The following is a 15,659-nucleotide window of genomic DNA, read 5'->3' on the forward strand; positions in this document are numbered from 1 at the left end:
TATATTTATTTTTATATAATTATATTTATATATATATATATATATATATATATATATATATATTCATACAGTTAGGTCCATAAATATTTAGACAGAGACAACTTTTTTCTAATTTTGGTTCTGTACATTACCACAATTGATTTTAAATGACACAACTCAGATGCCGTTGAACTGCAGACTTTCAGATTTAATTCAGTAGGTTGGACAAAAAGATTGCATAAAAATGTGAGGAACTAAAGCCTTTTTTTTTACATAATCACTTTATTTCAGGGGCTTAAAAATAATTGGATAATTGACTCAAAGGCTATTTCATGGCCTGGTGTGGGCAATTCCTTCATTATGTCATTATCAATTAAGCAGATAAAAGGCCTGGAGTTGATTTGAGGGGGTTGGGATGCTTGTATGTGGAAGATTTTGCTGTGAACAGACAACATGCGGTCAAAGGAGCGCTCCATGCAGGTGAAACAAGCCATCCTTAAGCTGAAAAAACAGAAAAAACACATCCAAGAAATTGCTACAATATTAGGAGTGGCAAAATATATAGTTTGGTACATCATGAGAAAAAAACAAAGCACTGGTGAACTCGACAACGCCAAAAGACCTGGACGTCCACAGAAGACAACAGTGGTGGATGATCGCAGAATCGATGTAGGTGTATCGATATCCAAGTCTATAAAGGGAAGACTTCATGAAAGTAAATACAGAGGGTGCACTGCAAGGTGCAAGCCACTCATAAGCCTCAAGAATAGAAAGGCTAGATTGGACTTTGCTAAAAAAACATTTTAAAAAGCCAGCACAGTTCTGGGAAAACCATTTTTTGGACAGATGAAACCAAGATCAACCTTTACCAGAATGATGGCAAGGAAAAACATATGGAGAAGGTGTGGAACAGCTCATGATCCAAAGCATACCACATCATCTGTAAAACATGGCGGAGGCAGTGTGATGGCTTGGGCGTGCATGGCTGCAAGCGGCACTGGGACACTAGTATTTTTTGATGATGTGACACAGGACAGGTATTCAGAGACATACTGTCTGCTCAAATCCAGCTAAATGCAGTCAAACTGATTGGGAGGCGTTTCATAATACAGATGGACAATGACCCAAAACATATAGCCAAAGCAACCCAGGAATTTATTAAAGCAAAGAAGTGGAATATTCTTAAATGGCCAAGTCAGTCACCTGATCCTAACCCAAATGAGCATGCATTTCACTTGTTGAAGACTAAACTTCAGACAGAAAGGTCCACAAACAAACAGCAACTGAAAGCTGCTGCAGTAAAGGCCTCTGAGGGATCCATATTATTGATGGCCAGATTTTCGATTGTCAACCTGTGTATGTATATATATATATATATATATATATATATATATCTTTTCAGATTTAGGCTGGGTCTACACGGACTGTTAAAAATGCATGTAAACGTTTCTGCCACGTTTATATGCTTTTTTTGCGTTTTTACAAGCAATTTTAAAACAATGGGGGCTTTTTTAAGTGTTTTTAGCAGGACTTTGGAATATGGAAGCCCCCTTTAATGAGTTTGCCAGATCCCCACCACCTCACCCTGTAAAATGAGTACAGGGGTACATAAAACCCCTTACTCATTCCCTGAAAGGCTAAAACATATGTGTAAAAATTAGGAAGAGGTTTTATTGTTTAGTGTAACTTATCCCCCAATGAAAGGATGATTCCCATGGCTGCATTTATGTCATGAGCACAGCTGTGGGACTTCTGACAGTGTGGGATCCCCAAGCACTAGGGGTTAAATGAGGACAAGTCTCCCCATCACCTCTAGTGCTCCCTGATTGGCTGAGCAGATGGAAACCCTAATGATGGCTCAAGCATCATCAGGGAACCCCTTTGCTCAGCCAATCACGAAACAGTGGACTTGATTGGGGAGACTTGTTCCCATTCACCTCTAGTGCTGAATGGATCAATAGGGGAAACCCTGATGATGGCTCAAGCATCATTAGGGATCGCCTTTGCTCAGCCAATCACGGAGCACTAGAGGTGAATGGCCTGGGTGACTTCAATACCTTTCTGCAGAATTTTTGTAAGGTATTTGATGAACCTTGCTGAGCCTCCTCAGTGGCATTAGAAATCCTGCACCATCATCACACCATGTTAAAGATGAACTTGCCGGTCGTGCCCTTCCGCCTACACTCGATGACCTGATATCCCTCTGTATGATCAGGAGGACCGATAGAATAGTTTGTAGCATGTGGTGGATTTAGTAGACAAATTACTGGGAGGGGCTGGGCATGACCCAGCTGTCTTGGTCCATGTTGGAACCAATGGCAGGATATATGGAAGACAGAGGATCCTTAAAAATCAGTTTAAAAACTAGGTTTCCAGTTGAAGGAAAGGAGGTTATAGTCTGTGGAATATTGCTTGTACCATAAGGAGAACAGTGGAGAGATTTTAAAAATAAATCAGAGGGCGGTGGGACAGTTAAATAAAGTGGCATAAAAGGTCATACGGGGGTCAGTCACTAGTGGAGGGTGGATTGGGGATAGTTAGGGGGAAGGTTATAGATAAAAATATGAAGTTTCCCATGTTACGCACAGATATTTGATTGTGTAGGACTTATTGTACTGAAAAACAAAAGTATTTTGCAAACAGCACTGGTAAATGCAGCAATGGTTTAACAAGCCTGTTAACCAATGCTAGAAGTCTGGCAAACAAAATAGGGGAGTTGGAGACCTTAATAAACCAGGAGCATTATGAGTTAGTTGGTATTGCTGAATCCTGGCTTTGCTCTTCACATGATTGGGCTGTCAATATTCCTAGTTTTATTCTCTTTTGTAAAGTCTTGTAGAGTCAATCGAAAATAGTGGTGGTGTCCGTATGTGAGAGGTGATCTGAAAGTGAATGTGAAAGAGGAAATTGTTGATGGAGCATGTGATGATGTTGAGACATTATGGGTGGAGTTGAATATAGGGATGCATAATACACAGTTAAATATTGGAGTCTGCTCTAGGGCCCCTAGTGCTAAGGAAAAAATAGAGAATCAACTACTAGCACAGATAGAAAAGGCTGCAAAAGCTGGCAATGTTTTGGTACTTTTGGAAGATTTTAACTACCCTGACATTGACTTTAGTAATTGCACTACAGGTACAGCAAAAGGGTGGAAAGTTATGAATTAAACACAAAATAATTTTATGGTACAGTTTATAGAACTGATATAAATGATAATCTGCTGGACCTAGTTTTTTCTAAAAATGCAAAGCTTATAATAAAATCTGCACGTAAAAGAGAATCTGGGTAGCAATGACCATAATATGACTTCATTTAATGTAAGCTGTAAACAGAAAAATAGAGGAAATTGTTTAGGATTAAAGGTGGCTCTCTGTGTCTTGGACTGGGAGAAAATATTATCCTCAAAGAACACAGAACATAATTGGGAATGTGTTCTACACAAACACACTAAAAATATATATATATATTCAAAATTGATATGATTGATAAACAGTTGGGCAAAATTAAGGTTGACAAAGCACCAGGACCTGATGGATTACATCAACGTGTCCACAAAGAGCTGAGCTTAGTTATTTCAAAGCCATTGTTTCTAATTTTTATAGACTCTTTAATGGCATGGTACCAATAAATTGATATAAGGCCAATATTTTTCCTATCTTCAAAAAGGGAGCAAAGTCATTACCAAGTAATTACAGACTGGTAAGTTTAAAATCCATAGTTAGAAAAGTCCTAGAGAGTTTGATAAAGAACCACATAGAGGAGTTTCTGCTTGAAAATAATATAATAAATGATAATCAGTAGTGTTGGTTGAATAGCTCACTATTCGATTCGACCGCTATTCGGTCGAATAATGCATAATTATTTGGGTGATTGAACATTGAATTCGAACGCCATTAAAGTCAATGGGGGGAAAATTCTGTTTGTTATTTGGGTCGGTGGAGAGCTTCTAGAGCTTATACATACATTTAAAAAGACATGTCAAGACTCTCCCATCTCTGCAGTCCTCAATTTGCAGCCACTCCGCAGGGCTGAAGAAAGGTAGTGTAGGTATACGTCTGAAACAAACAGACTCTGCCACGTAATCCACCACCGTTTTCTGTTGTTCAGCCAGCCGCTGAAGCATGTAAAATGTGGAATTCCAACGTGTGGCCACATCACAAATTAACTGGTTAACTGGCAGGTTCAGATTTCGCTGTAACTCCACCAATCTGGCCCTGGCTGTGTACGAGTGGCGGAAATGCGCTGACAACTTTCCGGCCTTCAGCAACAGCGGCTGGAGGCCTGGGTAATTCCTAACGAAGCGCTGTACTATCAGGTTCATGACGTAAGCCAGGCAAGGTACGTGTGTGAGTTTCCCACAACGCAGGGCTGCCAGCAGATTGGCCCCATTGTCACACACGACCTTGCCTATCTGAAGTCTGTTGGGAGTTAGCCATTTGTCCTCCTGCTCCCGCAAGGTACTTAGAATGGCTGCGCCCGTGTGGCTGAGGGAACCCAGGCTTTGCAACCTCAGGACTGCGTGGCAATGTCGGAATTGTGCACCGAAATAGCAAACTGCAGGTTGTTGCTGGCCGTGAACAGATGCTGTCGAATGGGAGGTGCTGGTGCTGGGTCTTCATGGCAAAGTGTCCCTGGAGGAAGAGGTTGAGGCACAAGATTCAAAGGAGGAGGAGGAAGTGGAGGTTGAGGAGTAAATTGCATGTCGATGTGCTCTGGGCGGAGGTAGGTATGCAGGCCTTGCTGCAGCTGCATTTTCCTCTGCTGCCACCAAAGTTACCCAGTGAGCTGTAAAGGAAATATATCTTCCCACTCCATGCTTGCTCGACCACTGTCGGTTGTCAGGTGCACCTTGCCAGAAACTAAGTGCTGCAGGGCCATGGACACCTTGCTCTGCATGTGTTTATGCAAAGCAGGAACACATTTTTCTGCAATGTTCTGTCGCTTAGGCATAATGTACTGTGGGTTTGCGCAGAGGAATGCGTAATGGAACGCATTGGAGTCCACCAGCTGGTAAGGGAGGAGCTCTAACCCAATCAGCTGTGCAATTGCCGCATTGATCTGCTTTGTTTTGGGGTCATTTGGGCCATATTTCTTTTTGCGCTCAAGCATCTGGGGGATGGAAGGTTGGATGCTACTAATGCTAACCACAGAAACATTGGACGATGGGGTAGAAATTGTGGGGGATGGCAATGATGCCTGGTCCTGACTGCTAGCAACGCCACAAACAGCAGCCGATCTGCATTGGAGCTCCTGCTCCTGCTATTCAGGCTGGTGGAGCCTGAATAAGGTAATGATCATCTACACACCACACTCAAATTGCTGGCAACAGCACAGGAAACTTTAGTGGCAGAAGGAGGAAAGGCAGCAGAGGAGGATCGAGCAGTTGGAGCTTGCTTCTCGGGCGGAGGTGGTCGCACAGAGCTCTGTGCTTTCACCAGGTGTTCCCGCCAAGTTACTGGGTGGTGGCTTTTTAAATGAGTGCTCATGCAACTTGTTCCAAGTTTGTTTGGGTTTTTGCCTCGTTTCAAGCGTTGAGCACACAGTTTACAGATGAGCATAGTGTTGTCATCACTATGGACATTAAAAAATGCCCACACTGGCGAACATTTCACTGGGCCGAAAGGTGCTCTGGAGCCGGTGCTCGTGTTGGCGGTCCGCGGTTGTTGAGGCATAGCTGTGGTGACAGCTTCCCACGATTTATGTCTATGACTTGCCTCACTGGTAATTGAAGAATGCAGAGTGTGGTCAGCTTTTACCCTCTTCCTCCCTCTCCCCCTTTGAGGGTCCTCTGCAACCTCCTCCTCCTCTTCCTCCTGCCTATGATGATCTCCTTGTTCGCCCCATGTCCGATCAAGGACATCATCATCATCATCAGATTAGACAGTTTCCCTATATGTGCCGAAAAGAAGCTGCGGCCTTTTGGCACCAGTTTGAATTGGCTCGTCTGGCTCCAACAATCTATCTGACTAATAGTGTGAGTGTGACACAGTCTACCAAAGTAAAGCACTTTTTTCACTTTGACAAAGAAAGCAAGCCAAGCAGCACAGAAAGGTTGTGATGCTATCCGCAAATCTCTGTCAGAAGTGGAAAATGCAGGCATACCTTGGCCTAATATAGGCCAATGGCTGCCTGTGTGGCATGCAGTGACAGACAGCCAATCTTCTGCCTGCCACAACAAAAATGGAGGGGGGCATCCCTGCTGTAATTGGAGGGCCCTTTGCATCATGGGGGAGGTCCCTAGTAGTGTTGTTGTTCGAATGCATTGTGGGAAGGTCGAATTCGGGTATTCGAATCCAGAAAAATTTGGGTCGGGTCCATCCGAATTCGAACAGTCATATTCGGGTCGAACATTAGGATGACCCGAATTCGAACAACAACACTACTCCTGTATGAAGGCTACCTGTGCACGTACATAGCTCAGCCAGTAACATGGAGCGTTTTTCAGGGGTGTTCAACCTCTTGTCATTATATGAGATAATTTTGAGAACACCCATGGTTTATCAGTCTAGGCCTTACAGAAAGAGGGGTGGGGGAAGAGGCAAGAAGGATGGGGTTACAGATATAAAGGCGGGAGGCGTCTCAGGCCAAGATTACCAGAGGAGTGCCAAACACCGCTAAACTATTCCGGGCTAAACTAAACTAAAAAAAAATCCCTTTTAGGAATCGGGAGGGGGTGGAGGCAACTTTAGTCTTTTTTGAATCCATGCTGACTTTCATTTACAATAAATATTTTCTAGTAGAAACTCCTCTATGTGGTTTTTTATCAAACCCCCTGGGGACATTTCCACTGTGAAAATTAAACTTACCGGTCTGTAGTTAGATAATTATGACTTTGCTCTCTTTTTAAAGATAGTAACCACATTGGTCTTACACCTATTCATTGGTATTATGCCAGTAATTAAAGTCTCTAAAAATTAGAAACTATGACTTTGAAGTAATTGAGCTCACCTCTTGAGAACATGTGAGTGTAATCCATCAGGTTCTGATGCTTTATCAGCTTTATTTTATTCAACTGTTTCTCAATAATATAAAATTTGAGCCATTGTGGCTTGTTTAAGGCAGTGAGATTGCTATTTAGACTTGAGCTGCAATTTTCCTTTGTGTACACAGAGCTAAACAAACATATTTAGCTTAGTTTTCCCCAGTTAAAAACCCCCAAGACATCCTTTAAGGGGCCTACATACTCAGATCTTATATATAATTTTCAAATTATGACGGTGATCCCTGTGGTATCTTTCTGGTATAGCAGTTTCTGGTTTACAACTGCTACCTCAGAAAGGGCAACCAGGAATTCTGTATATTGATCTGATGACATTTGATCACGGTGAACAGCATAGCCAGAGAAAAAGAATCACTAGTGAATGCAGTGGGGACTTTGGTCAACCAGTGAACACAACACTACATGTTGTACATGTTTACACTATTGAAACTTCTCCTATAACTTCTGGAGAATTTAGGATCAAAAAGAATTCCAACCATTATGGTAGCTTGACTGGAACTTTTTATCTGAGGGAGATTGTCATGCATATTTCCTGTCAGAGAACTGAATCTTTTTCATTCTGTACAGTTTTCTCAAGATATCTTTTATTAAGGAGGATACTAACTTACTTGAGACTGCCAAACTTGTACACATGACCACTGCTGTAACCTAAATTAAAATTTATGTCAATAATAAATAACATTTATAATCAATATTAGGGGTAACGTTTGAAATAAGAAGTTTATTTCTTAACAAAAGCATGCAATTGTCCACAGACAGACATATATATATATATATATATATATATATATTTATTTATTTATTTTTTTCCCCTACAGGATTACCTACTGCAGTTATGGATGATTTCCTGAATGCAATCGAGTAAGTAGAGGCATTTTAAGAACTGTTTTACAGGTCAATCAAAAAAAAAATCTGGAGACAATCTTTTAAGCTATATTCAGACCTGTGTTAAAAAAAAGAAGTTGAGCTGGTTACAGTAAAGGGAACAGTAATACTGCTATTTAGTTCCTGTACCCATCCCCAGGGTGTTAGTGGGAAGCAATCAGGTGACCTACCTAATAAAGGGGGTTTCCAGATATCTTACACCCCCATAACACTACCTCCTGCCCTGTAAATTTATCTAGTTGCCTTTCTAGCCACATGTGGGCTACCAAAGCACCCTCCTAACTGCCTTTCTAACCACATGTGGCCATCCAACTTCCTGCTGCCTGTACAATTTCCAGACTTATTTGTTCTTATCTTATCTATTACAGATTTTTTGTAGTTTTAAAAAATTTTGTGGATTGTTTGCTCAGTGTTTTTGAATAAAAATAGGTCTGAAATTTCACTCTTATTTTGTATATACAAAAGAAATTCTAAAACTGTTTTAGGTCACTAACTCATTTTAAATGAAGTAAGCACTAGTATTTCTTGGAAGCCTTTTGACCCAGTAAAAAGAGTAATAAAGATATGTAAAGCAGTTAAACCAAAGACTTTGCTCGCTTTATCTGTGATTCAATAAAACAAACAAACCTAATGTTAAATATTAATTAAACAACATGTGCTGGTAGTGAATGCTAAAGTACATGCACTTTGCACCTAACTACATGATCCACCTTGAAAAGCAATCACTCATATGTTTCTTTCACTTTGTCTGAGTGGCCACCCCTAGAAACTACCGTGTAAAAATACATTGACATGACTGAAAAGGAGTAAAAATTAGTACAAGACTCCTAGGTTAAGTTTAAGCATTTGTCAATCTCACAGTAACCACTGGCGGTTTCCCATTTTTAACCACTAGGCATCAGAAAGTATTCAGTGCCACGGTTTTCAAAAGTTTGTTTAGGAGGTAGGAATTCAATTGAAGAGGTTAGAGCAGCTAATTTCCATAAACCTGCTCTGCAACCAGACACCGGTTTAAAAAGGAATTTCAACTGCTTCAGTTTTTTTTCAATGATGACCTGGCCTTTGGAACAGTTGCAGACTAGTTGACAGCAGTTCTGAAGTAAAAACAAAACTGCTTGTGTGAATTAAGACTGTAACAGCTGGCCAAAGAAGTCTTAGGGTTTTCCCAGATACAGGTTATACACAGAGAACTTTTCTGTTTAGTCATTTTTTCTTTTGACCTGAAGGTGGGGTTGAAGTACGAGGCTGAATGACAATGAACTTCTTAGCCAGGTGGGGGAGCTAAAGAGGCTGTGAGAATAAAGCCTGCAGGCAGGAGCCTGGACTTTTAAACTGACTTGAGCTGGTTGCCTCTTGTTGTTACCGGTTTGATCCCTGCTACCTCGAGCAATCCCCCACAACCCACCACAGGCAGTAGCTGCAAGGCCAATAGTTTGGCTAGACGCGAATTAAGCTCAATGACTCTATTGTTGGTTGGGCCCATAGCCCTATGCCTTGCGCAGAACTGGTAGAGTAGGCCGAAGGGACTGGGAGCTAGGGGAGCTGAAGGGGTCACTGGAGTACTGATCTTGCTGCGACAAACTTCGTTTAACGCCACAAAACCTGCAGCTGGAAGCTGATACTTCCTCGCAGCTGGAAGTCTGGCTGGCACCAACCTCCTGAGACATAGCAGCAATGACAGTTGGAGGTGGAGAAGGAGTCAATGGAGGTGGAAGAAGAGACGATGATTGCACCTCCTTCAAGATAACGCAAGTACTGCTCCCACTTTGGTTTGTGGTTTTTCCGAATGTGGGAAAGCAGGGATGTTGTACCCAAATGTGATCTGACCTGTTCTCTGCGAATCTGCCTGTGGCACAGGATGCAGATTGCTATGCACCCTTCATCGCCTTTCAGCATGAAAAAAAACCACACTGGAGAGGTGTGTGCAACCACTCGCTCTTTTTCTTTGCCTGCCTCTGCGTCTGCTGGGTGCCCTGCGTCTGCTCCAGCTCCATCTCCCCAACGGTCACATCGCCTCTGACTGTTCCCCTGCTTGTGCCCACTCGTCTTTGTGTTCATTGGGACTCACATGAGGAGGATTTCTTACCCCTTCCATCCCCAGTCTGTTGCTGCTGCCTTTCCTCTACGTCTGTTTCGGAACTGCTGCTAACCCTTACACGCACCAGTGGTTCCCAGGTGACATCACAGTCATCATCATCCTCATTTTCATCTAAGCCAACCTCTGCAAATGTAGCCACTGATGCAGAACCCTTGCCCAGAAAGTGCTGACCACACTCTCTAAGGGTCTCAAAGTCTGCCTCCTGCTCTGAAATTTGCAATGACAGATCCTCAGGCTGTTCGTCAAACAACAAGGAAAAGTCATTGGGAGGTAAAGGCACATTAGTCAAGCTAACTTCTGTCTTTGTTCCTGTCACAGCTGTGCTGGTTGCTGCTGTTGCTGCTGCAGAAGAGCCTGCTACAGTAGTAGTACACAATACTCTCCACATGACATGGCTGTATGATTGTAGTACGCCCTCCAAATAAATCTACCAGCGTACTGGTGCTCGGCACACATCTCAGACCTGTTTGACAACTTGTGCTGCTGCCTCCAACAGTTTTCTGCTGCTGCTGTTCTACAGTGGCGGACTCCCAGGGAGTATCCCCCCTGCCAGATGCGGCAGGTCACCCAACCCCACACCTTCCCCTGCGTCCACTGCTCATCTTTTACTTATTCGGGCAAAAATGCACCTGTACCAAACGGTCTTCTTTGGTAAATAGCAAGAGGTATCAAACAATGAAATATCTGTATTTTTTGGAGGGAAATACAGAAATGTCTTGAGAGAATGTCGCATACCCTATCACTGGAGGTTTCCATTTTGTCTTTCCACCACTAGGGATGGCAGATCCTACCACCTTCGTTCTCCAGAGGACTTGCAGAGATTTCTTCAACTGCGTTTGAAGAACTCATGGACAGCCCACAAAAGTGTAAGTGGAGGTACTTTTCTGAAATGGATGACAAAATTAAAAAAAAATGAAACAACAAGAAATTTCTTTACTGATGAACAAAATCCAGAATCTAGAATTAGTTCATAAATGTACACAGGCAAAATAAACTCTAACAGAACTAATAGATTTGAGACAAAAGCTGAAAGAGTTACTCTTTGCACAAGTTAAATGTGCATACGCACTATTCTCAAAGTTCTTTTATGAACATGCTAATAAAAGTGGTAGATACTTAGCTAGAGCTCTGAAAGTGAAACAGGCCCAGAACAATATAGCGCAAATTAGAGATAAACATGGTCAAGTATACCTAAAATCGGATGAGATAGCCAAACAATTCCAAGCATTTTACAACTCTACAACATAAAACCTCCCTAACAACCTGAAGGGGAACTGATAGACAGGCAGATAGCCATACTTACCTTTTTAGCCAAGTATAGCTCAAACAAAATATCAGCTGAAAATGCAGAATTATTAGAAAGACCAATGTCATACCTGGAATTTCAACAGACCTTAAAGCAATTGAAACCAGGCAAAAGCCCAGGTCCAGATGGTTTGACCACTCAATATTATAAAGCCTTTGTCCCCATTCGAGCTCCCCATTTTCTAGCTGTATTTAATTCATTCAAGAATGACAAAACACCACTCCCAGAATTTCTGGAAGCCCGTATTACAGTAATACATAAAGAAGATTACAAAGATGCGTCTTCCTGTAGTATCCTGTAGTATATTGTCCAATATCTTTGCTGAATGTTGACTGAAGGATTTTTGCAAAGATTCTGGCTAACAGACTAATTACACTCATTCCATCTCTGAAAAATTTAGATCAAGTTGGCTTCATCCCCGGTAGGGAGTCTGGAGACAATACCACCAAAGCTCTTAATCTGGCACAATGGGCTCAGAATTCAAACCATCAATGCTTTTTCAGCATCTGTAGATAAGAAAAAGCATTGATGGTTTGAATTTGATAGGTTGGCATGGTATTATATGGCGGATGTCTTGGACTCCATAGGAATTCTCCCTAAAATGCATGCCCGAATACTTTCATTATACTCTAAACCTTCAGCAAAGGACAGAATAAATGGCCTTCTTTTGACACCTATTTCAATTAACAACAGCACCAGACAGGGTTGCCCACTGTCGCTCTTGATTTTTGTCTTAGCGTTGGAACCCCTTTTGAATCAAATTAGAGAGAATAATAAGATCTCAGGCTTGTGCATAGGTAACAAAGAATATAAATAAATAAAAATAAAATTTATAAATAAAAAGTGCATTCGCAGATGATATTCTTCTTACACTTACTCATCCTATGTCCTCCATTCCTGCACTACTTAATACACTAGAATCATTCCAATACATTGCCTATTTTTAAATCAATTACTAAAAATCCTCCGCACCAAATATTTTGCTGTCTTCACAAGAATTTAGAGAATGTCATGCAAAGTTTCCATTCACGTGGCAAAAAAAATAATCTTTTACTTATCTAGGCATACAGCTGGCCACATCAGTTTCAGAATTGTACAATTTAAATTTTGTACCAATCCTTTCAAAATTGTCAACAGATCTGTAAACCTGGGACAAATCAGCCTTTTCCTGGTTTGGAAGAGCGGCAATTTTGAAAACGAACAGTCCTACCGAGAATTCTGTATCTGATGCAAACAATCCCGATCTTTTTGCCAGACTCCTTTTTCAAGTCTTTATTTTAATGTTTTAGAACATTCCTCTGGGGACAGAAACCACCCAGAATAGCATTTCGCCGCCTTGCAACACCAAAGAACAGGGGAGGTATAGGCTTACCAGATATCAGGAAATACTACTGGGCTTGTCACCTTGCCAGAATTGTTGACTGGTGTGCAAACTCCCAATCTAAGGACTAGGTTAATTTAGAACAGATATACTCCACGATACCACTGAACTCTATCCCATGGATTCAGAGAAAAAAAAGACCCAGAGCTCTTACCCCATCCTTTTATTGGAGCTTCCTTAAGGGTGTTTATGCTGATGACTCGTAGATTTAATATTTTGTCTTCTCCAAGTCCTTTCACCCCAATTTGGTCCAACCCAACGTTCCCACCAGGTCTCATTGAATGAGTTACCTAAATCATGGAGAGAGGATTGAAAACTACTGGAGGGCCATTTTTTTGTCAGGGGCAGGTTCAAAGACAAACAAGAACTGCAAGCTGAGAATGAAGGCAAATTAATACCGTGGTGGTCCTTTTTCCCATTATGACATTTCCTCAACACTTTAGACAAGAATAGATTATGCTCCAAACAACTATGTTTGAAAAGCTGTGCCAATCCACTGGTCCAAACAGGCATACAATATCCTTGATAATCTACTTTCAGTTTCCCCGGACACCCCGGTGGATCGTTTTCATTTGCAGTGGGAGTTAGATCTGGGGATGGAATTTTCAGAAGAAGAATGGGAAAATATCAACGTAATTATGAGCAAAAGGTTTTACAAAATGTGAACATACAAGAAAATAACTTTAAAATATGCACAAGATTGTACAGAATGCATCTATACTTTCATAAAATACACCCTCAAAATGACTCAAAATGCTGGAGATGTAAATCTGCTGAAGGCTCTTTATTACACATCTGGTGGAGCTGCCCAATTATTCAACCTTTTTGGGGTGAAGTTATCAATTTGATACCGAAAATTACAGGGGAACATGATATTACAACCCTAGCACAAATATTGCTACACCACAATCACAACTAGTGTTGGTTGAATAGCTCACTATTCGATTCAACCGCTATTCGGTCGAAAAAATGCATTATTATTCGGGTGATCGAATGTCAAATTCGAACTCTATTAAAGTCAATGGGGGAAAAATTCAGGTTGTTTTTCTGGAATGTGTAGAGCTTCTACAGCCTATAAATACATTTAAAAAGACATGTCAAGACTCCCCCAGCTCTACACAACACTGTGCAAGTAAAAAAAAAATAAGGAAGTCTTTTTCTGTTGCTGGCAAGGCCATTTTTTGGGGCGGTCAAGGGAACATTCCGGATTTTATACGGTCTCCGAGTAGAGGCAGAGAGGGGCACGAGGGGGTTCCTCTGGTCCAAAAGTTAGCCACCAGGTTTCACCGCTCTGTTACAAGCCATACAAAGGCTTCAGAGTAAAGACAGAGGTTTCTGAGGGGGGTCTTTCAGTCAAAAAATTAGCCAGCTACACAGCTCTGTTATAAGTTAAAAGTGGCAGGTGGTAGCAGCAGGAAGAGGATGCAGTCGGCACTGAGACGGAGCGGGGACCGCATTGCTAACTGGCATCTAGAATAGGGTACTGGGCAGGCCGCAGCTGGGTACTGGGTACTGGGCAGGCGGCAGCAGTAACAGCAGGAGGAAGAGGTGGTGGGCTCTGGAACAAAGTGTGGACGGCATTAGTATCTGGCATCTAGAGTTTGGTACTGGGCAGGCGGCAGCATCATTTACAGCAGGAGGAGGAGGCGGTGGGCTCTGAGACGGAGCGGGGACTGTATTGGTAAATGGCATTTAGAGCTGGTTACTGGGAGGAGGAGGCGGTGGGCCCTGAGACGGATCAAGGACGGCATTAGTGGTTGAGGCCATCACCAATATGGGCAGTGTACAAGCTGTAGCTAGTGGAGACATTGCTTTGTAGGGCACTGCCTTTACCTATCTGCTAGCTGTAACTTTCTAAAATGCGACATGGACAGCCTTGTTAACTGGCATCTACAGCTGGGTACTGGGTACTGGGCAGGCGGCAGCATTAGTGAAAGAAGAGGAGGAGGCGGTGGGCCCTGAGAAGCATGGATGGCATTGTTAACTGGCATCTAGAGCTGGGTACTAGGAGGAGGAGGCGGTGGGCCCTGAGACGGAGCAAGGACGGCATTAGTGGTTGAGGCCATCACCTATATGGACAGTGTGAAAGCTTTAGCTACTGGAGACATTGCTGTATAGGGGACTGCCTTTTCCTATCTGCTAGCTGTAACTTTCTAAAATGCAGCATGGACAGCCTTTTTAACTGGCATCTACAGCTGGGTACTGGGTACTGGGCAGGTGGCAGCAGTAACAGCAGGAGGAAGAGGTGGTGGGCTCTGGAACAAAGTGTGGATGGCATTAGTAACTGGCATTTAGAGTAGGGTACTGGGCAGGCGGCAGCATCAGTAACAACAGAGGAAGGAGGCGGTGGGCACTGAGACGAAGTTTGGACGACATTAGTAACTGGCATCTAGAGTTGGGTACTGGGCAGGCGGCAGCATCAGTGAAAGCAGGAGGAGGAGGCGGTGGGCCCTGAGAAGTGTGGATGGCATTCTTAACTGGCATCTAGAGCTCGGTACTTGGAGGGGAAGGCGGTGGGCCCTGAGAGGGAGCAAGGACGGCATTAGTGGTTGAGGCCATCACCTATATGGACAGTGTACAAGTTGTAGCTAGTGGAGACATTGCTTTGTAGGGGACTGCCTTTTCCTATCTGCTAGCTGTAGCTTTCTAAAATGTGGCATGGGCAGCCTTGTTAACTGGCATCTACAGCTTGGTACTGGGTACTGGGCAGGCGGCAGCAGTAACAGCAGGAGGAAGAGGTGGTGGGCTCTGGAACAAACTGTGGACGGGATTAAAAAACTGGCATCTAGAGTAGGGTACTGGGCAAACGGCAGCATCAGAAACAGCAGAAGAAGGAGGCAGTGGGCCCTGAGACGACGTTTGGACCGCATTAGTAACTGGCATCTAGAGTTGGGTACTGGGCAGGTGGCAGCATCAGTGAAAGCAGGAGGTGGAGGCGGTGGGCCCTGAGAAGCTTGGATGGCATTGTTAACTGGCGTCTAGAGCAGGGTACTGGGAGGAGGAGGCGGTG

The 15,659-nt window shown here is 42.8% G+C and overlaps 1 protein-coding gene across 2 annotated transcripts in view; it reads left to right on the forward strand.

Moving 5' to 3' along the window:
* The window catches only part of EPS8L3 (EPS8 signaling adaptor L3), a 254,614-nt gene that overhangs the window by 14,005 nt on the left and 224,950 nt on the right, over positions 1-15,659 (forward strand). For both annotated transcript variants that reach the window (XM_072423530.1, XM_072423540.1), the window contains exon 2: positions 7,798-7,840. In XM_072423530.1, coding sequence (XP_072279631.1) covers positions 7,815-7,840 — 26 coding nt within the window. In that variant the 5' untranslated portion in view covers positions 7,798-7,814. The remainder of the gene's footprint in view (positions 1-7,797; positions 7,841-15,659) is intronic.

This window comes from Pyxicephalus adspersus, chromosome 1 (assembly GCF_032062135.1).
Source record: "Pyxicephalus adspersus chromosome 1, UCB_Pads_2.0, whole genome shotgun sequence".
NCBI lineage: Eukaryota > Metazoa > Chordata > Amphibia > Anura > Pyxicephalidae > Pyxicephalus > Pyxicephalus adspersus.